This window comes from Eulemur rufifrons, chromosome 30 (genome assembly GCF_041146395.1).
Source record: "Eulemur rufifrons isolate Redbay chromosome 30, OSU_ERuf_1, whole genome shotgun sequence".
In the NCBI taxonomy this organism is placed as follows: Eukaryota; Metazoa; Chordata; class Mammalia; order Primates; family Lemuridae; genus Eulemur; species Eulemur rufifrons.
In genome coordinates this window covers 106,879,430-106,904,833 of record NC_091012.1, presented here as the reverse complement: position 1 = coordinate 106,904,833, position 25,404 = coordinate 106,879,430, and the positions used below count along the sequence as shown (strand labels likewise).

Here is a 25,404-nt window from a genome sequence, read left to right as displayed (position 1 = left end):
GAAATCAAGGCACAAAAGTATAAATAACATGGGCAAGGTCGCACAAAAGGTCAATGATGAAGTAAGTGTGTGTGTGTGTGTGTGTGTGTGTGTATGTGTATCAGATGCTGGGAAAATTCTACAGCCTAGTAATACCAGGATAAGAGCCTTTGAGGTTCTGCATTAGAACAGCTGCTTTGGGATCTAGACTGTCTAAACTCAAAAGATCTAAGCTCAGTAACTAAGCCTGGCTGGAAGCAGTTTAGTTATTGTTAATGGATATGTAACCCAAGAGACTGCTGCCTAGGCACGTGAGAGGCACGTGAGAGGCACGTGAGAGGCACAGAGATCTGCTGGAGACACTGAGCCCACCCTCTTCTCATAGATCAAGAGCTCTCCAAAGTAAAGTCTGTGTCTAATTACATTTTTAAAAATAAAAATGAGAGAGCTCTTTATAAAAAGTTCTGGCAGTACTAAAAGGCACAAAGAAGAAAGCAACAAATTACCTCATGTTGTACCATTCAGGTTAAAAAAAGAGAGTTATAACATTTGTTGTATGACATTCCAGACCTCTTTATAAGCATCTACAAGATAGAAAGATGGATGGATGGTTGCTACTGATGGATAAATGAACAAATGGATGATTGAGAGAGGGAAGAAAGAAACAAAAAAGGAAGAAAGGAAGGAGGGAGGACAGGGCAAAGAGAAATAAAAATATACGAGAATTGACTCATATTATAATTGCTATTTTAAATGACATAAATGTACTTGAATCTAATGGAAGAAATACAAACGGAAGTGAACTGAAAGAAGTGCTAAATTTCAAATAAATGTTTCATAAACTCCAAGAGATACTACTTTCTGAAATAATTCTGTTGTATTAAGTCCAAAGGTAATGAAAATTATTATGAGATGTGAGTGTTATTAACTATAAGTTAATTTTGGTATAGCTTAATGCCATGCTATGAAAGAAGATTTAAGTAGCTGTTACTATACCACTTCCCTTCTCACCTTCTCTACATTCTGATTTTGTTGATTATATATATTTTTAACACATAAAGATTTTTATAACATTTACATTCTGTACAATGATTGTAATTCCTCCAGTCCTTTATATTTAAATCTTTATTTAAATGTATTTAATGTTCCACCCCAATTTCACCAAAGCTCTGGATTCAGCTGATCCATTCCTGAATTCTTTATTTCTTTTTTTTTTTTTTTTTTTTTTTTTCTTTTGAGACAGAGTCTCACTCTGTTGTCCGGGCTAGAGTGAGTGCCGTGGCGTCAGTCTAGCTCACAGCAACCTCAAACTCCTGGGCTTAAGTGATCCTACTGCCTCAGCCTCCCGAGTAGCTGGGACTACAGGCATGCGCCACCATGCCCGGCTAATTTTTTGTATATATATATTTTAGTTGTCCATATAATTTCTTTCTATTTTTAGTAGAGACGGGGGTCTCACTCTTGCTCAGGCTGGTCTTGAACTCCTGACCTCGAGCGATCCACCCGCCTCGGCCTCCCAGAGTGCTAGGATTACAGGCGTGAGCCACCGCGCCCGGCCATGAATTCTTTATTTCGAGTCACCACTTGGTGACACTTTGAAGTGGAGTGCTGCAATGACAAGATTTCTAATTATGTGTCATTGGCTTAGTGGACAGGCTGCATGTAGCCAGAAAATAGGTGTCAGGGGACAGAGAGGCAGGGAAAGTAGCAAAGCATTGGTAAAACTGTTGCCTGGATAATTTGGAAGCCAGACTATAACAGAGTAGTCGCCTCTCCTCCCATAGATATGGAAGCGTAAAATTGAGAGTGAGGAATATCTAACAGAGGGAAGGGCCTGAAAAAAAAACCTGGGCAAAAAGACAGCCTGTGACCTCCACCAGCCTGGGATGGCTGAGTTGTTTCTTTTAACAAAGGACTTAACCTGCCTCAGGGATGCAGGCCAGGCTGCAGTTCCCAAAAAGAGTGGGGGAAGTTTTAAAGAGACAGTACTTACCAACCTTAAAGCTCTAAGAGAAACTATTGGAAAGAGCGTTAGTGATTGTTGGCTTTTACCAATACATTTGCTTTCGTCAACAGTATTGCTCTGGAGATTGAATAGCCAGGATTAGGAACCTTAAGTTTTCCTTGCCATCAGTTTTCAAATTTTATCATCTAAGCCTATTCTCTTTTCCTGGCTCGATTATGGCACCAATTTTTTTGCTTTATTTTTTTATTTAGTCATTTTTCCTATTTATTTTTTGTTCATTTCATATTGAGAGGATCTTTGATCCCGCAAATCTAACACCATCTGTACCTTAAATTCAATTATTTATTCCCGTACCTTCCATATATTAGATGCTCAATAAATGTTGGATGATTTGAATAGAGTATAGATACTTATTAATAGTAATTGATTGGCTAAATATCCACTATATTACAGAGCATTCTTATGACAAAACATTATGCATCTATTTAAAATGGTGTTTACAGACCAGGCGTGGTGGCTCACGCCTATAATCCTGGCACTCTGGGAGGCCAAGGCGGGAGGATTGCTTGAGGTCAGGAGTTCAAGACCAGCCTGAGCAAGAGTGAGACCCCATCTCTACTAAAAATAGAAAGAAATTAGCTGGACAACTGAAAATATATGTAGAAAAAATCAGCCGGGTGTGTTGGTGCACGCCTGTAGTCCCAGCTACTCGGGAGGCTGAGGCAGGAGGATCACTTGAGCCCAGGAGTTTGAGGTTGCCGTGAGCTAGGCTGACACCATGGCACTCTAGCCCGGGCAACAGAGTGAGACTCTGTCTCAAAAAAAAAAAAATAGTGTTTATAAAGAACTTTTAATGACATTGAAAGGTATTTGTGAAATATTTACAAGTGAAAAAGACCTCAAAACTTTCTCTATATGAAAGCATAAAAATAAAATCCAAACATGTTAAATATGAACATAATATGCTATCTATGTATATATGTGTATGTGTGTATGCATATGGGTGTGATCCCTGAACAACATGGGTTTGAACTGTGTGGGCTCACTTATACACAGATTTTCTTCTGCCTCTGCTACCCCTGACATAGTAAGACCAACCCCTCCTCTTCCTCAGTCTACTCAATGTGAAGATGATGAAGAGGAAGACCTTCATGGTGATCCACTTTCACTTAATGAATAGTAAATACATTTTCTCTTCTTTATGATTTTCTTAATCAAATTTTCTTTCCTCTAGCTTACTTTATTGTAAGAATACAGTACATAATACATACAACATACAAAATAAGTATTAATCAACTGTTTATGTTATCAGTAAGGCTTCTAGTCAACAGTAGGCTATTATTAGCTATATTTTGGGGAAGTCAAAAGTTACATGCGGATTTTTGACTGTGGCATCCCTAACCTTCACATTGTCCAAGGGTCAAGTGTATATAAAATCCTGAAGCACAAGTAACAGAAAACTATTCATCCTACCTCCAAATAGATTTTTATAATGTATAATCAGGAAAGTAAGGAGGATACAGGGCTTGGGAGAGAGCCAAGGGAATAACTGTAGTCAATTATGGTAAGTTTTAAGGGAAGGAGGATCTTGAACTTTATTTTTCCAATATGCAAGAGTCCAAGTTTGTCAGGAAGAAAGGTGGGCCAGCTGGGTGCTGGGGCTCAGGCGGAAATGACAGAAAGCACCCCCTCCATCCAGCATACAGTGAGCTCTTTATGGTGTGCTGTTGGCACCTAAAGACCTCAACTCATGCTCTGATCCCACTGCATCCTGTCATTTGTAATTAATCTCTTTAGCCTTTATGTCTTCACCTGTTAAATGGGGATAACACTTCCAGTCACAACTGAATTTATAGTTATTCGGGACTGAAAATACTTGATAGGTTCTAGATGTCCATAGCAGAGTAATGTTACCATTGTTACTTACTTCCTAGTGGCAGCAGAGGCCAAGAAAAAGACACAGGCCATGTGATAGACTGGGAATCCCATGCCTAAGCCTTTCTGCAGGCTACTGTTCTCCTGAGGATGTGGCAAGGCAGGTTAACACATTTTAGGACATCCTGTGCTTCCTGTCAATCCCTTGGTACTACAGGCTGCTAAAGCTCTTTAACCTGTTAAGTAGTCCCCTTATTAGTCACCATGTTTTAGTGAGCTGGGCTCCCTGTCATTGCATCTTCTTTGAACTACTTGGCCATACCTCATGATCACATGGTATATAGATGCTGCAAAATTTTGCGTAAGATTTAAGCTTATAGCCCTCTTTCCCTTAGTGAATTTCATTATCATAACTGAATCCTATACATTATCTACCCTCCACCCCTAGCATAATTTAAAACTAACTCTGTTACCCACAACTCTAGTTACTATTAAGGTTTATCCAGATGTATGTGTATGCATAGAAAATATGGGCCAGGTGCCGTGGCTCACGCCTGTAACCCTAGCACTCTGGGAGGCCGAGGTGGGCCGATTGTTTGAGCTCAGGAGTTCGAGACCAGCCTGAGCAAGAGCGAGACCCCGTCTCTACTAAAAATAGAAAGAATTTATATGGACAGCTAAAAATATATATATATATAGAAAAAATTAGCCGGGCATGGTGGCACATGCCTGTAGTCCCAGCTACTCAGGAGGCTGAAGCAGGAGGATTGCTTGAGCCCAGGAGTTTGAGGTTGCTGTGAGCTAGGCTGACACCATGGCACTCTAGCCCGGGCAACAGAGTGAGACTCTGTCTCAAAAAAAAAAAAAAGAAAGAAAAGAAAAGAAAATATGTTTACTGGTTGTATCATATTTTAATTTCCAAATGGAAACCTTGGAAGACTAGAATAAATTCAACTCATATTCCAAAGTGTTGCTCCAAATCCAGCCATCGAAGGCATAATTTTCAGCAAATTATTACATGCCAAAGATCTGCCTATATTCCCTAAAGAACATAAATGAGTGCTTTGGTTTCTAGAATCACTTAGCATAAGCTTAAGAATGATCACTAGACAAATGGGTTTCACTTGCTAAAGAGGATATTACTATTCTCCACATTTTTTTCATTGAAAAAAATCTCCCATAATGATAAGATGTATTTTTATTCCCCAAAAATAAGAAATGAAATGGAGTGTGGGTGGGGGCTGGAGAGAAGGTTCATTAAGCCCACCTCGGATAGGGTAGACTCATGCAGCTAGTAAGCTCAACATTGCAAGTGTGAAGTTCATGTGAAATGGGTAACTGTTCCTGGGTAAAATACAAGAGTTTCTCTAACCTGCTCCTGGAGACTTCTGTCATGATGAGAGAAGCAAGTATGCTCTGGACTTTGATCCAGACTTCCCTAGATTAATAGGATTGGGGATAGGGACATGAAGAAGGAAATATTAAGGGCCTGGAGACGACTGGACACTTCCGGCCTGTTGATCTCCAAGAGATGTCAAGATTTTACACAAGATGATTTCCATTTGCTAAATGCAATTATCATTTGAATATTTTATATCTAAACATTTCTACTCTAATTCTGTTGCTGTTCCCCAATACTGAGAGATAGTTTAGACTGAGATTCTCTGAAATGGTATCGCAGATAGATATGTACAGTTTCCCCTCTCTGCCTTTATATGTTTTTCATGTACCATATTTTCGGCTGGATTTCAGAGTTGTCAACAAGACTGAGGGGTTGTGCCAAATGCTCCCTCCTCTGTGAGGTTGTTTAACCAATAGCAGTTATAGCAGCAACAAGTAGACAATATGTTTGAAAGATGTCGCCTTATTCACAGGCCTCTTCAGCATTGAAGCTGACCATATACAACACAAAAGGGACTTTAACAATGAGCTTGGCTTCTGCTTACTGGAAAGTAGGCTAAGACCAGAGTGTCTCTTTGCTCGGTTTCTCCAGATACCTGAAGTTTAGAAATGAGTATCAGTATGAAATTGGGCTCTTAATTTTAAGTCACGTTATATGTTCACATCGACTAAACTCTTAACAGCTCAACCTTAAGGCCTAAAGCAGTTTAATGAGTACATTGGCTCAACTTTAATTTTAAATTTCAGATTGATGAAAGCTTCTGAGACAGAGAAATTTTATTTGCTGAGAGCTTAAATTGTACCAAATCTCAGAATTTTCTCCAACTCCTTCTAAGAACCCAAAAGAACAAAAACCAAACAAAACACATGTGCACATGCAAACACACACACACAATGAAAGAGGAGGAGGCATAAGTCAAAATGCAGCAGGATTCCTTAAGAAGTTTTTGTATCTTTTCCTTTTAACTATGATATATTCCTTAAAAGGGAAAAAATTTTGGCAAATCACTTCCAAGGTCCCTAAACAGCTGTCTTCTAAACTATACCAGTAGAAATAGTATGACTATTCATAAAACAGATCAAAAATCTCAGTAGGTATTTAACAATAATCGTTAAGTACTAACACCTGCATCACTGACTTTAGAAGTGAGGAAAACACCTTCTAAACTATATAGATTTGAGCTGAAGCGATCACTTTTCCCACTGATAATTAAATCCTGACAAAGTGTGATATCACATCTTTTTTTTATGAAGTCGTCTTTGAAAAACCACGTTTTAACAACATAAAATAGATCTACAGTAGCGCTAAAAATTAACATCACTCAGTAGATATGAACTTTTCCGACAGATTGGATCCAGACAGCATAGGGGCCTGTTCAATCATAGCACACCAGGGGGTTAAGGATTCCTATTATGGGGCCAGCATGAACATACCTCATCTATCAGCAGAACATTTCTTCTACAACTACCAGAGAACTGGTGATACTGGGAGTCATCCTCTCTTGAGAAAAGACACCCTTTCATTTGGGTGACTAGCCCACCATGAGCTCCTCTTTTCTGGGTAGCTCCATTTCATCAGTTTCAATATCAACAGCATATTCAAGTTCCTTAGCCTAATGTTATTAAAGCTGCACATAAAACTCTACTTTCCGTTAACAACCATGTAAGAAATTTTACAAGCAGATCCCTTCAACAGGCTGATTCGAACAGCGGGACCTGACAATATGACAAGTAGCATACTTGATATTCTCAGGATTTGGGTTAAGAGATACATGCAGGATTGCTGACAAAAGGCATAAATATACTATATATTTACATGAACCATAGTTGGCACTTAGAGACAGTAGTTATTAAAATAGGTAATAGAGGGCAATGTTTAAGTGCCCAAAGCACTGCCTTTCATGACAGATGAGACAAATTTCAGAGCTACGTTCTCTACGTAGCAGGAGATAAAATGTCAGTTCTTGTCAATAATGGGGACATAGCCACCAGAGATGCTTTTTACAGATTACAAATGAGAAAAATGGGCTGGGAGCAGTGGCTCACGCCTATAATCCTAGCAGTCTGGGAGGCCGAGGCGGGAGGATTGCTTGAGGTCAGGAGTTCGAGACCAGCCTGAGCAAGAGCGAGACCCCGTCTCTATCACAAATAGAAAAATTAGCCACATGTGGTGGCACACGCCTGTAGTCCCAGTTACTTGGGAGGCTGAGGCAGGAGGATCACTTGAGCCCAGGAGTTTGAGGTTACAGTGAGCTATGATAATGCCACTGCACTCTAGCCGGGGCAACAGCGCCAGACTCTGTCTCAAAAAAAAAAAAAAAGAAAAGAAAAATGACATGTAGCCAAAGATATGGAAGTGGCAATAGTGGAGAACAAGTATTTAGTTTGAGGAGGACTTCTTAGCTATAAGATCTTTATCATTATTCATTATAATGTAGCTCTTCACTGGATATGGCCAACTACCATGATGTAAAATCGGCACCCTTATCAAGATTGCAAAATCCTTTGTTTCATAGCCTCATTAGTGTTTCCATTTGTCTCATTAGTGAGAATTAATTAGAGAGTAAGTTAGTATATAAAACACATACACAAATGCATTTGATATTTTTAAATGCACTGATATTTCCCATTTTCTCCAGCAGAGGTCAGAAAATAGCAATACAGGAATATGAAAATCTATGAACCAAGAGAACATTTTAGAGTGATTTTCTCAAGATACGATTATGAAGGGTTTTTTAAAATTGTTTTTCCTTATCCATATTTTCTAATTATATTTTCACAGTAAATGTGCTTTACTTTTGTAATAATTAGAAAGCAATAGTATTTATTTTAAATTTTATAAAAAAAAGCATCGTTGGCATATGTATTTATCCTGTATTAATTCAGGGATACTGTTTAATTATTGTTATTTTCTTAGCTACACAAAGATTGTTGGAAATAGTCTCAAAAAGCAGCATATTTGGCCATCACCATGAAAAATCATTTAATCGTAGCATTGTTTACGCAATTGATGACTATGAACAATCTCTCCCAAATGAGGGATTTAATGTCAGGAAAAAAAACAAAGCATCCTGAATATAGCTATGAATTGACAGGAATCCCTCACACACATAGACAGAAAAGTGAATATAATCTCTGGTCACTTCCTTTGTCTGGAGAAATCTAAGAGATTCTAGTGTTCTGAGAAGTCAGTCTCTACCAGTCTTATGGGTAGTAGAGGAAGACATCTCAGTCAACATGACCCACATTTAAAAAAACAAAGAACCTGACAAAGTGTACTAAGAACTGCTGACTGATGTTCAACAAATCACACTATCACCATGCTACATTTTCATTTCTAATTCATGCATCCGTTTTTCTGCTAGACACATAAGAAAGCAAGGTGAAAAGGCTTATAAAACAAAATTTCAAGGTCAATCAAAACATTTATTTACAAATTAAGGAAATCTTTTACCCACATTATACCAAATTAAGTATTAATAGATGTTTAGTTCCTGTTTTATTAAATGATTCATAATACATGGCCTGTTATTTGTTCTTGATAGTATCACTCACAAATAATATAAGAGCATGAAAATTGTTATGTAAATCAAAATCGACTGTTGCTAGCTTCTTCTGTCTTCTAGGGGGATGATTTCTACCAGTGATGGATAGGTCTCTATACTGCTTGCTTCCACCTACCGCAGCAAGAGAGGAAGAGAAAGGAAAGACTAAAATTCAAAACCTCTGCCCCCCAGTGGTGACTAGGGGGGTGAGTAGGTGACTCTTTGCTTGCCAGAGAATATCAGTGAGTTTTTGGACGAAGATGAAGATTCTGGGAAAACAGAAAAGCAGGGAGATGTGAAGAGAGTCTGAGAAGCAGCAGCACTGTGGGAGAATGGAACATGCAGAGAAATGTAACCAGGGAGAGATCCTCAGGGGTGCTTTGGTCCAAGGGGTTGGTAGAACATCCAGTATTCAGTTTTAAGCTGTTTGTATTTTTGCAATTGAAAAGCCCTCCATTGCTCAAAACTTCAGTCACATCTGCTGCTCACAAATGCGTGGGGTGATCTGAGGAAGATCAACACAAACAGGTGAGTTTGAACCCAGGTCGGCATAGAACAAAGGGAAGAGAAGAATCACAGGCCATGAGATGTGAATGAGCATAAGTGTCATGGAAGCAGGGACCATGAGCCACAAATAATCATGGAAATGAGACAGACACCAGTAAATTCACAGAAATCTTGGGGATATCAATGGAGCATCCCCACAAAAGATGGGATTTGGGATTTGAGCCACTTTGATGTCAATCTCCAAAGAAGAATAACTTTAGCTGATAGATAAGACATAATAATACAATTTTTAAATATTCTATTAGAGGTATTGCAAAATACTCTTTATAACATGAAGTTTAGGATAACATTTGTAAAACTTTACATAGGTTTTCATATAACATAAAAGAGTTCCAGGTATTTAAATAGAAATATTTAATAAATAAATTATAAATGTTTTTTTCTCTGTGGATTTTGTTAAACATTTTACCAAAGGGACAATACCACTATGTCAATAACCTTCCTAAATAGGTTTAGAATTCCCCTAATTCCCTTGAATTCCCTTGAATTTCCTAGAATTCCACCTAATTCCCCTTTGAAAATAGTGAATGAATTCTCAGAGTGGCTGAAATATCTTTATAAAATACATATGCATCATCCAGAGATGCAGAAGATTCTCTGAGAAAATGATCTGGAACTCACATAGGGAAATACCCATAAAGAAGCTTCCAAATCCTTCAGAGTCTGGCCCAGACTTACCTTTACATGGTGGATCAGACGCTCAACTTCATTCACTTTGTAGGTCTCCAATCCTAGCTCCTTGGCTAATCTTAAGATACGATTCTGGGTTGGCCCAACATAGGATCCTCCAAGGTCTACATATTTAACCTTTTCATTCTGTTTTTCCATGGAAAAAATAAAAACAAATATTTGTGAAAATATTCCTAAAATAAAAAAGACAGTCCTGAAATAAGCAAATTGACATTTCACGAGTTATAGATACATCTTGAGGTATACCCATGGAAAACTGGATTCTGTTCTCAACTCTACTTCATTCATGTGACTTAGTTATTAAATTAATCTTTAATTTAAAGCAAAATTGATTGAATGTTGAATAGGTGTGAGACTTCTGAACCTCATCATTCACAATATAACACAATATGGTTTAGTTTTTAGTGCCTTGAATTTGTAAGCTGTGAATTGTTGATGAATCTCTTTACTTAGTACTTCAGGCTGATTTTGAAGGATCAAATGCTAGAGAGAAAGCAAGAAAGGAAATCATCAATTCTTATGTGGTTTGTTAATACAGACATTTGAAAGATAGCACTAGGAAATATTTAGTCATAATTTGGACTTTGAAATTGTTTTTATGTTTAATAGCATTTTTTTCTATATGGTTTTGAATTGGTTTCATTTCCAATAACTAAGGGACAACCTTTGAACAAAAAATGAGTAGAATAATTTCCTATCTCTGAACATGTCTAAGCATAACCAAATACCTATTAGTCATGGATACCGTAAGTGGTCTTCCTTTTCTAATTTTGTTTGTTTGCTTATTTATTGTCTAGCTCCTCACTTACCTCCCCCAAAAGAACACAATTTTTATAAGGGCAGGGATCTTTTTTTATTCACTGAAGCATTATAAACACCTATAGTAGTTGCCCAATAAATTTTCTCAAATAAATGAAAGTGTTTTTACAAAAAAAAATTTAGCATTTAGTTCATACTAAATCAACCTCTTTTACATAAAAGGCACTCTGATATGCCATATTTTGTAGGGAATATGAAGATTTCAATAACTAGAGGAGATAAGATGTACACAAGTAATAACCTACAAGGCAACATATAATAATTGTCCATATGTGGAAAAGATAAGTGGCATTAACACAGAAGAAAGGCAAGTGGCTTTGATTGGAGTAGAAAAGGATGATATCGTGAATGTATGTGAAGGTTTTGCTATGTGACAAAGGTGAAGAGAGATATTTGAGGGACAAATAATGGCAAAAACAATGGCCAGGAGACAATAAAGGCTAAGACAAATTTGGAGACCTACATGGAATCACAAATAACTAGGGCACATGTTAGGGTCAATGACAGATAAGGCTTTTAGGCAGAAAGCCTCTGGCTCCCAAGACTTGGTAAAGTGCCCTTTTATGTCTCCTGTGGCACCACTCCAAGCTGGCATCCACTTCGATTAGAGCATTTCTCTTGGTGACTTGTAATTATTTAGTTACGACAGTCAGTGTCCCCTAGGATATGATGAGCTCCATGGGGTGAGGCCATGCTTTGGTGATCTCTGTGCCTGATACATAGTAGGAATGCAGTAGATATTTGTTGAGAACAATTTCAATTGTGAAGGAGGTGACTCAAAATAAAGAATGAGCACAAAATGTTAGACATATATATTGATGAATCCTTCCAAAAGTAGAGCTGTACGTCAGGATTTTATGTCTCACTTCTCTGGGAATGCAGATACCCTTGTAGTGTCTAATTCTATTATTCAAATCTTGAATGTATGGAAGTAGGGCATTTCCTTGCAGAGAAACTTGCTTTACTCGCCTCTATGTTCAATATAAAATCATTATTTTTAGCCACAATGTCAGAATTGCAATAATTAATTGGCAATTGAAATAAGAGTACTTATAAAACAATGCATAATTAATTTTAAAATTATAACAATTATAACTATAAGCTGAAAGAAAGAGAAAGAAGGAAAATTAGGCAGCTATAAGTTACGTTTGTATGAATAAATGGAAAGAGATTTCATGTTCATGGATTAGAAGAATTAATATTAAAATGTCCATACTACCCAAAGCTATCTACACATTCAATGTAATCCCTATCAAAATTCCAACATCAATTTTCACAGAAATAGAAAAAACAATCCTTAAATTTATATGGAACCATAAAAAACCATGAACAGCCAAAACAAAGTTGAAGGCATCACACTACCCAACTTCAAAATATATCATGAATTGTAATTAAAACAGCATGATACTGGGAGAAATACAGAATCATCAACCAATGAAACAGGATAAAAAGCCCAGAAATAAACCCATGCATTTACAGTTAGTTGATTTTTGACAACGGTGCTAAGAGCATACAATGGAAAAAGGACAGTCTGTTCAATAATTGGCTCCAGGAAAACTGGTTATCCACATACAGAAGAATGAAATTAGACCCTTATCTTACACCATGCACAAAAATGAAAACAAAATGAATTAAAGACTTAAATATAATACCTAAAACTGTAAAACTACTGGACGAAAACATAAGTAAAAAGCTCTACAACATTCATCTGGACAATTTTTTAGATATGACCTCAAAAGCTCAGGCAACAAACATAAAAACAGACAAATAAGACTGCATCAAACTACAAAGCTTCTGCATAGCAAAAGAAAAAATTAACAAAGTGAAGAGACAAACCACAGAGTGGGAAAAAATATTTACAAACCATGTGTCTGTAAAGGGTTAATATACAAAATATAAAAGGAACTCAAAGAACTCAATAACAAATAATCTGATTTAAAAATAGGCAAAGGACCTGAATAGACACTTCTCAAAAGAAGACATACAAATGGCCAAAAGGTTGATGAAAACAAAATGTTCAGCATCGCTAATCATCAGGGAAATGCAAATTAAAACCACAATGAGTTATCACCTCACACTTGTTAGAATGGCTTTTATCAAAAAGATGAAAGATGACAAATGTTAATAAGGATGCAGAGAAAAGGAAACCCTTGTATATTGTTAGTGGAGTGTAAATTAGTACAGTCATGATGGAAAACAGCATGGGAGTTCCTCAAAAAACTAAAAACAGAACCACCATATGATCCAGCAATCCCATTTCTGGAAATATATCCAAAGAAATTGAAATTAATATATTGAAAAGATATCTGCATGCCCATGTTCATTGCAGCATTATTTACAAAAGCCAAGATATGGAGGCAAACTAAGTGTCCACCAATGGACGAATGGATAAGGAAAATGTGGTATATATGCACAATGGAATACTATTCAGCCCCCAAAAAGAAAGACATTCTGTCATTTGGGACAATATGAATGAAATCTAGAGGACATTATGCTAAGTGAAATAAGCCAGACTTAGAAAGATAGATACCTCATGATCTCGCTCATATGTGGAATCTGAGAAAAGTTGAATTGACAGAAGTAGAGAGTAGAATGATGACTACCAGAGGCTGTGGGGTGGGAAGCAAGGGAATGGGGAGTTGCTGCTCAAAGGGTGAAAAGTTTTAGCTAGACAGGAGGAATAAGTTTCAAGAACTATTACACAGCAGGGTTACTATAGTCAATAGTAATGTATATTTCAAAATAACGAAGACAATAAATTTCAAATGAATTAACACAAACAATGTAAAGGAAGTAAGGTGATGGATATGTTAATTAGCTTGATTTAATCACTCCACATTGTATACATACATCAAAACATCACATTGCACTCCATAAATGTAATAAAATTATGGCTTGTCAATTTAAAATAATGTTAATTTTAAAATAAATAAATGAGAGAAAGATTCTCAAAAAAAGTTTAGTTTGTATGGCTGGAATGATTGTGTTGGTGTTGCAGAAGCCTAAAAGTTAGGAAAAGAAAAGTACAAAGAATTGTGATTTTTCCCCCCTATTTCTCTCTCTCTCTCTCTCTCTCTCAGAGACACACACACACACACACACACACACGCACACACACATTTCCCTCCTCCCCAATCCTAACTCTACGAATCCAAATATCATGAGATGAGAAGACAGAAAAGGGACAGAAGAAAAGAGTAAGGGAGGCAAACAGAGAGGCTGTAAAGAATGTTTCAGAGACATTTTAACCCTCTCAGGAAGAGTCAAATAAAATTGAAGACTGTGAGGGGAAAAAAAAATCAAAACTCAGCTTCAGTCCCACATTTCTCCACCTGATTATTGATGTCTTACCCTAAGAGTGTAAGTCCTGCCTCCCACACGGTTCCGGGCTTCCAGAACAATCACATTCAGGCCAGAGTCATGCAGAAGTTTGGCTGCTGCCATACCTGGGAGAAAATACAATAAGACATCAGGATCAAATACTTTGCTGGGACTCCCGACAAGCTCTTCATGTGAACAGCCAATGAGAAGAGTCCGTGTCGGCTCACCCAGAGCCTACTGCTCCATTCAACTGACAGATAGTTAGGGGCTCTCAACAGAGGCCTAGAGTCCAAGTCTGGGCAACCAACTGATATTTCTAAAAAGAACAAAAGGGATTTCACTGTTGCTAAATGTCTCAAATCTTAAAAACATCTTGAGTCACTATATCAAAACATCTATTTTAACAACTAAACTGCATGTCTGACAACTTAAATGAAAACACAAGGCCACAGTCAAGAGAAATGTATGAGCTGCAGCAGACAGAAGACCAAGTCCAGCTGTTACAGCAAGTGTTACAACGGGTGGTCACGAGGACGAACCAAGTGGCACACAGAGAGCCGGAGAATCAAGGTTTATTCGCTGGCGGGCTCAGAGGGGTCTCACCACCAAATTCTGAGCCCTGTCTACCCAATTTTTACCACTTTTTTTAAGTCGGGGTGATCCGAGGGGTAGGGTCTCAGGTGACTAATGCCTGCCAGGTAAAAGTTAGTTGATGAGCCAGGTAATAGGTTTAGTGTTATGCTGATGCACCAGGTAATAGGTTAGTTGATGGGCCAGGTGTTAGGTTACTATTATGCTGATTCGTGTCTTCCGTGAGGGGTGGGGGTCTCAAGTGGCTGCTGTGCCAAGTGATAGATGGGGGTTTTCCTTATCACAGCCACTGCCTTCATTCTCAGGGTAAATCAAAAAAACTGCTAAACTGAAGGAGAGTGGGACTTCAAAGCATGTGTAAGGGCCTGGGATTTACTGTTAAAATTGGACTTCTGGAAATTAACATAAAGTTTCAAAACCAAGGACACAAAATTTGACCCCTTATGTGTCCTAATTCCCTGATATAATCCATCACTGAAGAATGTAATGACTCCATTCGTGTATCCATTTAATTATTAATTTAGTCAAACATACTCATTGAATGCCTATTACATTTTTACCACCATAAATTCAGGTTTTAAAAAACCCACAACTTTATTGAGGTAAATTTACATATAATAAACTTTACCCAGTGTGATGGTTAATTTTAGGTCTCACCTTGACTAGATTAAGGGGTGCCTAGATGGCCGATGGCCGATGGTCGGTGAAGCATTGTTTCTGGGTGTGTCTGTGAGGGTGTTTCCAGAGAAGACTGACATGTGAGTCATTGGACTAAGAGAAGAAGACACGCTCTCAAAGTGGGTAGGAACCATCCAACCGCCTGAGGCCCAGCTGGAACAAACAGGTGGCAAAGGGGGACTCTCTCTCCCTCCCAGAGTGTAGCAAGATGCTTGTTCTCCTCCTGCCTTTGGACTCCAGACTCCAGGCTCTTCAGCTTTTGGGCCCTGAGACTTGCAGCAGTGGCCTCCTGGGGCTCTCCAGCTTTCAGCCTCAGACTAGGGGCTGCACCCTCAGCTTCTGGTTCTGAGGCTTCCAGACTAAGCCAGCTTCTCTGGTGATCCAGCTTGCAGATGGCCCATCATGGGACTTCTCCACCTCTGTGATGGTGTGAGCCCATTCCCCCTAATAAATTCCCTTCCATGTATCCTATTGGCTCTGTCCCTCCGGAGAACTCTGACTAGTACACCCATTCTAGTGTAGAGTTCAGTAAGTTTTAACAAAGTCCAAAGCACAGTGTAGAATTTGTGTAAGAAGTTTTTGGTACTAATACATCCTGGATGTAGTTTTTGGCCTCAGAGCTCTCAAAATCCTGCATCTTTAAAACTTCTCTTACAGAATTTAGCAAGAGTTTTCCCAGAGAACAGAACTCTGGTGCTCTTCCCATAATGCACTGAATTTGCTCAGATCCAATTACCTTACTCATTTGCTTTATGAGACAAAACAAAATCAAGAAAATGCCAAGACACTGTCATGCCTTACAGATAAATAAAACAATTTCTATCTTGTCTTTCAAAAACAATAGTTTTGTAACTTTCATACTCCACTACTACAAAAAAAAAAAAAACAGTTTCCTATAAAAATAGCTAACACTCATATCATATTGAATTCCAAGTGTTTTAAGAATTTTTACAACAACCCAATGACGAAAGTTACTGTTGATATTCCCATTTTATGGCTGAGGGAACTAAAGCCTGAAGAGGTGTCCAAGGTCCCATAAGGAGCAGGTGGCAAAGCCATTTTCACTACAGCATCTGTATTCACAATAGCTACACAACACTGCCTTCCCTGGGTCCTCATGGCCATCTTCTTCATTGATCGCTTTTCCGAATTTTTGGTACAGGAGAAATTACATTTAAAAAGATAGCTTTCACTTTATTTGGATCAACATGTTTTTAAGACACACTTGTATCTTGTGGTTTGATAAGAATCCATCTAACATAAAATATGAGCCCACGTTAAAAACCATTATGAAAAGCTAAGGCTTCAGTCATAATCTATCGGTGATCTTAAAGGAGGAAACTCATTTTTTAGAGAGGCTGATTTGACATTTCATTATTTGAGTTAATTTATCTTCCCATCCCTGTTCCCAGAGGCAGGGCCAAGACTTCCAGTTAGAGGCAGGGTAATGGTCCCAAAGTCCACAGTTCCCACACAGTGCACACACAAGCATTGCACAACCCTGATTTAGGAACACAGAGCTTAGATTTTTAACTCTAGTTTTCTAATTTTACCTCCATAAGGGGAAAAAAGCACTTCACAATTGCAGACAATTTAATGACATTTCTCTTATCAAGCGTAAGTTCAACAAATGAAATAACATGCAGCCATAGTAACAGCTGTTATCACTGAGTTCAGATAAACCGCGTGAGCATGCTGAGGCTTAAACAAAAGGGTTCAGGAAAAAAATACATCACTCATACACACTAGCATTTTACATTCCACAAAAGGTACTGTCTTTTAGTAAGCGCAGTTACCCAATAATATCTGATGCTAAACACAAACAGTTATTAAAACAAACCAGGGACTAATCAAACCACTGAATAGAGTTCTCTATGCTCATGTACCTTAAAAAATTATAAATAGAAAATTACAAAAGTGTTCTTAAACAGGGCAACACAAAAGTATGTTGCTGGAAATACTTCACAATTTAGATCACTGATGTTCACCGAGGGTAGATGCCCCTTTTTGGGCATCAATGGATAAAAACTTATCTGAAAAATAATTGGTCCAAATATTGGTGGCTTAAGGAAGTCACTACAATTTAGGGGGAGGGAATTTTAGGGTACTTAAGAAACTGAGGAGTTGGAGACTGGTCAGGAGGATGATTAATATTGTCTAGAAGAGGTAGCTCTCGAAAGGATCCCTCAGTAATGACTGATAAAAGGACTAATGGTTTGATTGTTCAAAGACCAAGCAAACAACCCTACAGAGCCTCCCTGGCTCACAAGAGTTGTTTCCCCAAGTTCCTTTCTATGTTGGTTGTTTGGAAATTCTAACAAATTTTGCCATAAAAACAAAAATATGAGAGATGGTACATTCTCTGGGAAGTATGAGAATTTTCAAGTGAAATACTATTGCAACAACAAAAAAATCATATTACTGTGAACTAAAAAAAAAAAAAAAATCTTACGATTCCCCTCCCCCACCGGCTGACTGAATGGACCCCCTCCTGGCCAAGGGGATACAATAAAACTGAGTTGCTGGCCAAGAGAGGGAGGTCAGACAAGCCTCATCATGCCCCCTCCTTTGGAGATATACTTTGTAACTCATTGACTGGCCTGAGACTATGCAAGACTAACCTGCAAGAACTCAGTTTACACAACAAATACACGGCCAGTAGCTTGTCTCTGATTAACTGACTTCCTTATCTTAACTTAAAACATTCCAAGCCTTCAGACAAAGCTTCATTTTTTTTAAAATCAATTACAAGTCAAAGAGCCTTTAAACTCACCTATAACCTGTAAGTACCCCCCCACTCCCCCACCCCCACTTTGAGATGTCTCACCTTTTCACCTTTTCGGGCCAAACCAATGTATGCCTTCCATGTATTGATTTATGACTTTACCTGTAACCCCTGTCTCCCTGAAATGTATAAAACCAAACTGGAACCCAGCCACAGCGAGACTACTTGCTCAAGGCTTTCTGGGTATGGCTTTGGGACAAAGTCCTCAAATTTGGCTCAGAATAACCTCTTTAAATTATTTTACAGAGTTTGGCTTCTTTTCCATTGACATTACTATAAAGTAACAGAAATACATTTGCCCTATGTAATTGCCACTGTTTAAACACTTAACACAATAGTCTCCTGATACAATACAATAACAGTTTTTTTTAAATGAAAATACTCACAATAATAACAGCCACTGTCATAAAGCATGAAGCGCTTTACACACAAAGTTCAACTGATCCTCACCACAGTGTTGAGGGGTGTTATTATCACTCTCATTTCAAAAAGGAAGAAGTGGCAGCTTAGAGATGTTCAGCGACTCGCTGTAGGTTACACAATTAGTAAGTGTTCAAAATTCAACCCAAAACCTGAACTCTTAGCCACTATCCTTGGACAAAAAAGGAAAAATTAAAAACACAGTAACTCTATATACACACTTGTTACAGCAAGTGTTACAGCGCGTGGTCCCGAGGACAAACCGAGCAGCACACGGAGAGTCGGAGAGTCGGAGAATCAAGGTTTATTCGCCGGTGGGCTCAGAGGGGTCTCGCCACCAAATTCTGAGCCCCATCTACCTGATTTTTCCCACTTTCATTAGGTTGGGGTGGTCCGAGGGGTGGGGTCTCAGGTGGCTAAGGTAATAGGTTAGTTGATGTGTCAGGTAATAGGTTAGTGTTATGCTGATGCACCAGGTAACAGGTTAATGTTATGCTGATGCGGTCTTCCGTGAGAGGCGGAGGGGGGGGGGGTCTCAGGTGGCTGATGGGGGTTTTCCTTATCACACTCACTGATTGATGTAAAGTGTCTTAAAACATTCTGCTCTGTAACTGAATATAAGAATCTTAAAATAGCAGCTTCTCTCTTAAATAGAGATATAACTTCTGTAAACAATTCAAGAGCAAACTTATAGTCGCTTGTACTTTTTTTAAAAAAAGCTAATGAAACTTCAATTTAACATGCAGGATCAACTAATATCTCACAAACAAATGACACTTTTAGAAGCAGGCCCTATGTGCCCTTGATAGGCCCTTGGATGGATAATCATAGCACAGCAAACACAAATAATGGTAGAGTAATGTCTAATGCCATGAAATTATAAAAATACTGCATCTCTCTTCCTGAGTAGTTTACCTGGAGAAGGTTGTTGGGCTGAATTTAGAAGACAGTGGAAAATTCCATGGGGGCTTGACCTTTGGACCCTCAACACTTCCTCTGTTTTGGGGCCCTTGCAGGCAAACAGCCAAAACTCAGTATCCTGCTATTGCAAGGTATTTCCGGCTTATGCAAGATAGCCCCACACTCCCTTTGCGGGGGAGGGGAGGCCGCCCAAATCCACCCATAAAAACCTTGAACACTTGCCATTTCAGGGCTGACACCATTTTGGACTCAGCCCATCTGTACGCAGACATCCCAATAAACTTCTTTACCAACTATGGCCTTGTGCGTTCCTCTCTGGACGTTTCTAACACAGGTTTCATCAAAGTGATGACTATCTCAATTACGATTAGACACCTAAATTATTTTAAATACCTGGAAATCAGTGACATGCAGCATTATTCACATTCCATGCTTCCAGTTTTGTGGGAAAATGGCCCAAGTTAGACATGTAGGAGGCCGGCAAATACACAGTGGAGGTAGCACAGAAGGGACCTCTTTGCGGTGTCTTAAGAGCAGGACGAGTTAGGGTACGAAGGGAAAGGTAAATTCAAAATCACCATCTGCCTCATTCTTTGCTGTGTCAATCTGTTTCATGCCCTTCATATTGAAATTTGATATGTAATGAAACTTTTTAAACATTTTAAAATGCAAAGTTAATTGTTTTGAAAGCAGTATAAAATATTAGTACTTCAATACTACATATAGGTTTTTTTTTCCAGTTTAAAGTTAGGAGAGCAAGAGTGAGAGCATCATGTTAACCAAAATTAAACAATGAAATTCACTGTACCTCATAAGCATCTCTAAACATGTGACCTAGTAAAAGAAATAGGAATTCCCTCAGGACCAGTAAAAGCCAAGAATATGCAAATAGTCCTCATCACCTCTGTCACTTCTGACAAAGCAATGGTTTTAGGAGGAAATTCTATTAATAGAAACAACCAAGTGACCTTCTGATCAAAGACCTGGAATTCTTTGATGTCTCTAAAGAGAATGCTTTCGAGTTATTTACTACAAAGATATGTCCAAAAGGTCCGAGGTAAGAAGAAAAATGTCTCCAATTTGACATCAAATTCATTAAAGAAAAATGGTATTTGTAGGTAGAATTCAGATGATCATTGTTGAACTTTTCAACAGAGTAGTCAGAAGACCCTGAGCAGGTAAAGCCATCACTGAAAACAGCTAACATTTTGAGCACCAACTGTGTGCCAGCTTGTATTCCAAGTGTTTTAAGAACTTATTCAGGCCGGGCGCGGTGGCTCATGCCTATACTCCTAGCACTTTGGGAGGCCAAGGCAGGAGGATAGTTCCAGGTCAGGAGTTCGAGACCAGCCTGAGCAACAGTGAGACCCCCGTCTCTACTAAAAAAAATAGAAAGAAATTATCTGGAGAACTAAAAATATATATAGAAAAAATTAGCGGGGCATGGTGGTGCATGCATGTAGTTCCAGCTACTCAGGAGGCTGAGGCAGGAGGATCGCTTGAGCCCAGGAGTTTGAGGTTGCTGTGAGCTAGGCTGACGCCACAGCACTCTAGCCTGGACAACAGAGTGAGACTCTGTCTCCAAAAAAAAAAAAAAAAGAACCAAGAACTTATTCATCCTCCCAATAACTATGAGGCAGACAGATGTAGAAAGTGTTGCATAGAGAAGCCAAGTAAAGTGCCCAAGTTCACATGGCTAGCAAGTGGTGAAGCCAGTATTCAAATCCAGGCAATCTGACTCCAGACGACAAGCGTGCCAGCAGCCTTCATCAAACTTAATGGTGAAACATTGAAAACCTTCCCTTTAACATCATGGACCATACAAACATCACAGCTGCTGCTAGTACGTTCCGTGCCTTTGTGTAAATTACAAGGTGGCACACACTCCTGGCTAGTAAATTTCCAAAAGGTGTTCCTCCTTCAGGCAAACGCAGTCTACATCCATGCAAATGGCTCGGCCAGCAGAGTAGGGCTGGATGACACCCACCTTCCACTGCATCAGCTAGGCGTCCTTGTGTAGGGCAACACCTGGACAGCTTATGCCGTGGCCTTGAAGCTCAGAAAACTAATTTCCTGAATGATAAGAATTTAATATTCTTTGTCTCCTCAGTGTTAGTACACAGTTGGCACTTCAATGTTTGTTGAATGGATTTATTTAATATCCTTCAACAGAGATGACATTTAAGTACTTAGTCATTAAATAAATATTAATAAATGGCTGCAATGATGTCTGTATAAGCATAGTATTTTTAACATAGCATAAGAAACTAAAATATTCAGACATACTGAAACTGATTTCCTCTGGTCCCACTGGAAATGGTAACAGACACCCTTGACTTTTTCAAAGGGAAAGAAAGACAGCCAACCAATAATAATAACCACCGTACATTTGTACAGCACTGCACAGTTTCCAACTCTCACACATATTCAATCCTTAATAGTAACCTTGTGAGGCTGGCATCATTATTGCCATTTTTCAGATTAGGAAATGGAGGATAGAGAGATTCAAAGGCTTGCTGTGTTTCTGTGTCCTGTGTGTGTTTCATCAGCCACATTACCTCCTGTGACATACAAAGACCCTTGTTGCTAAAACAAAATTCTCAAAGCATGCAGAGTTTTAAAATCAGAAAATTTTTCTTTATTAACTTTGTTGGAAAGAATATACTGATAAAAATCCCCTGGAGCGTGCCAATGTCCAAAACCCTGGAACCATATCGTTAGAGGAAGAGCTGAAGGTATCTGGAACAAGACACCACTTTCTCGGATGGTTCCACTGAACTACACATTAAGAGGTGCTTTGGCCAAACAGTTTCTCCTCCTTAAGTTCAGACTGACTCCTCTTCCCTGAGAATACATCAATCACAATTTTGGGGAAAATCTAAATAACACATGACATAAACTAAACATACCGATGTATACCATCATTTTAATCATTGAGAAGCGAAGTCTAGAAAGATGTTATTCACATCTTGTCCCCCAAAATGAAAAAGATAGACTGCAAACCTTCTTAGAGGCATGGTAACCTTTGCTCTGCTTCCTCAAAGATGATCAAATTATTAATATATAACACAAGAACAAATGGCAATAGCTTGTAAGATAAAGGAGACTTTTACTGAAGCCTCAGGCCACAGGATGATTTATGCTCTTGAAAAAGATAAAAAACATCAAGCTTTCATAAGTTGCCGTAGAAACCATTCTGCAGATGCAGCCGCTTTAAGATACTAGAATGAGATTGCCTTCCAAGGTCTTTCAGAATATGTCTAAAACTATAAAAATTGTTTCTTCATCATGCTTTATATGCAAATGATTGCATTTTTCTAAAATGTCAGCAATTATAATGAGTCTTGTTTCATATCTGAGCTTTTGTCTTTACCCTTTGTTGTTTGAAAGGAGTTGAATATCTTTTGTGTATTGTAATTGTAGTCGACAAAATTTGTTTTCCCTTTACCTCAATGCAGTCTCCCATGAATAAGGGATGCAGACCCAGAAATTACAGCTTTGTCTTTGTGTGCTATATTATTCATTTTAAAAACTGTTCAATAAAACTAAACTTTTAATTCCCCTGCCTCAAATTCTTTTGGGAATTAGATGAAATATGTATGAATAAATAAACACACACTCCTTTAAGAAAATTGTTTTCTAAGTGTAGAACATAATCATATGATACCATGATCATTTCCTTGATGGGGATCTGAGGATAAAATATTTCACTGCCATGACAGTAGACTTCCTGTGGATTACCAATACAATTTTTAGAATCACAAACATCTTGAAGGCAGAATATAAAACTGGAGAGCTAGCATAACCCCTCTGGCTCACCCCCTCCCTAGATCTCATTCTCTGAAAGAGATGGGTGTTACAAAGGCACAGGTGTGTTTTCTTAGAAGCTGTTTTTGCATGCAGAAGGCCTCTGTCCCACTGCCTTGGAGCTAACCCTCCCTGCTCTAACAGCCTACAGTCGGTATCTCTGGCAGCAGCTTAGATCTGAAGAGATCAAATGTATCACCCATCACCAGGGAGAGTCAGCAACCCCAGCCAGCATTCAGGAACTTGCCCCTGAAAAAGCAAATAAGTAAATAGATAGATAAAACCAAAACCCCCCACAAACTCTACACAATATTCTAAGAAGTATTCAACTATTTTAATTCTGAAAAAAGACACTGCTGAAATCCTAGTGTTTTAAAAATTCAATTATAGCAGCTTTTATGTCATGCTTATTTTTACAGTTGACCCTTGAACAACATAGGGGTTAGGGTCACTGACCCCCTGCACAGTCAAAAATCCATGTGTAACTTTTGACTCCCCAAAAACTTAACTATTAATACTACTAATAACCTGCTGTTGACCAGAAGCCTTACTGGTAACATAAACAATTAACACATGTTTTGTATGTTATATGTATTATACACTGTATTCTTACAATAAAGTAAGCTAGAGAAAAGAAAATGTTCTTTTAGAAAATCATAAGGAAGAGATAATATATTTATTATTCATTTAAGTGGAAGCAGATCACCACAAAGGTCTTCATCTTTGTCTTCATGTTGAGTAGGCTGAGGACAAGGAGGAAGAGGAAGAGCTGGTCTTGCTGCCTCAGGGGTGGCAGAGACAGAAGAAAATCCATGGATAAGTGGACCCATGCAGTCCAACACATGTTGTTCAAGGGTCAACTGTACTTTTGCTTTATTTTCTAGTATTTTTTCATTTTACTAAAATTTAGATTATTTTTCTTTTAAAATAGAAAGCAGTGGATATCCATGGCCTTCCTCTATTGCCAGCATTCCACCATCAACAACACTGACTAGAAAGCCCCCTCTAGCCCCCCTCAACACAGACTACCCATTCTGTGACCATCTTGACATAAAACCCGATCTTGGCAAAATCCCTTTCCTGGAGTGCTGGGGTTTGTCCCACCCTGGCCTCTGCCTCCCCGAGAAGGGAAAGGCGCCTGCCAATCTAGCTGCAAAGAATTTCCTCCCCCATTTCTGGCTGCTCTGTAAGCTACTTCCATCTCCCACCTCTTGCATGCTAGCCCCTAGAAGTTATGTTGCCTGGCCTTGTCTCAGAGTTATAGGTATTAAGGTTCTGGCAATATCTCACCTTCATTTTTCATTCCAAGTCGGGGTTTGAAAACCCAGCAGCCCCAGGGAGCTGGGCAGAGTAGGCAAAGTATGAAGTGGGCATGTGTAAAACAAGAGCCAAGAGCAAGGGCTGTGGAGAGCTGAAGAAAAGAACTAAAATCAAATTTTAAAGCACTGGCAAGCCAACCCCAAATTGTCAGAGACTTGGCCACAGACCACCAGTTTAGTACGTTCTGCTCTAAGCTGCCATCTGGGCCTCATCTCATTAATAGGGACATGGCTTCAGCTGAGGACAGACACTATTTTCCTATGCTCTCACTGATTCAAGTCAGCTCCCTGCATGGCTCCAAAGATGGCGGTTCTTCCTGTTCCCAAGCAGGGCTCTTCATTAAACTGCTAAAGAAATCCCTGATTTTCAACATATTCACAATGTAGGGGTCATCGACAAACCTGAAACCAATGAATGATCAAATCCTACCCATTCTCCCAGATTTTCTTCTTCCTTATTACTTGTGCCCAGTCATCTGCCCAGTGGCTCAAGCCTAAAACCAAGGCTTCATTCCTGAGTCTTCCAGGCCCCTTATCCCATCTTACAAGATCTTCCCTACATGACCCAGCATGACCTGGCCCCTACAAATTTCTTGAGCCTCTTTTCCTTCTGCTCGCCACCCTACACTCTGGTAATACTGAACCACCTTCCCTGGTGGTTCCTTCCATACCCCACGCTGGTTAGTGTGTACAGGCCTTTCTTCTGCTGAGAAAATTTCA

The 25,404-nt window shown here is 38.8% G+C and overlaps 1 protein-coding gene across 1 annotated transcript in view; it reads right to left on the bottom strand.

The window, feature by feature from the left end:
- The window catches only part of MAOB (monoamine oxidase B), a 108,571-nt gene that overhangs the window by 61,419 nt on the left and 21,748 nt on the right, over nt 1–25,404 (bottom strand). Inside the window, exons 2-3 of the mRNA XM_069464095.1 lie at nt 14,194–14,288; nt 10,012–10,149 (exon numbers count right to left, since the gene is read on the bottom strand). Coding sequence (XP_069320196.1) covers nt 10,012–10,149; nt 14,194–14,288 — 233 coding nt within the window. The remainder of the gene's footprint in view (nt 1–10,011; nt 10,150–14,193; nt 14,289–25,404) is intronic.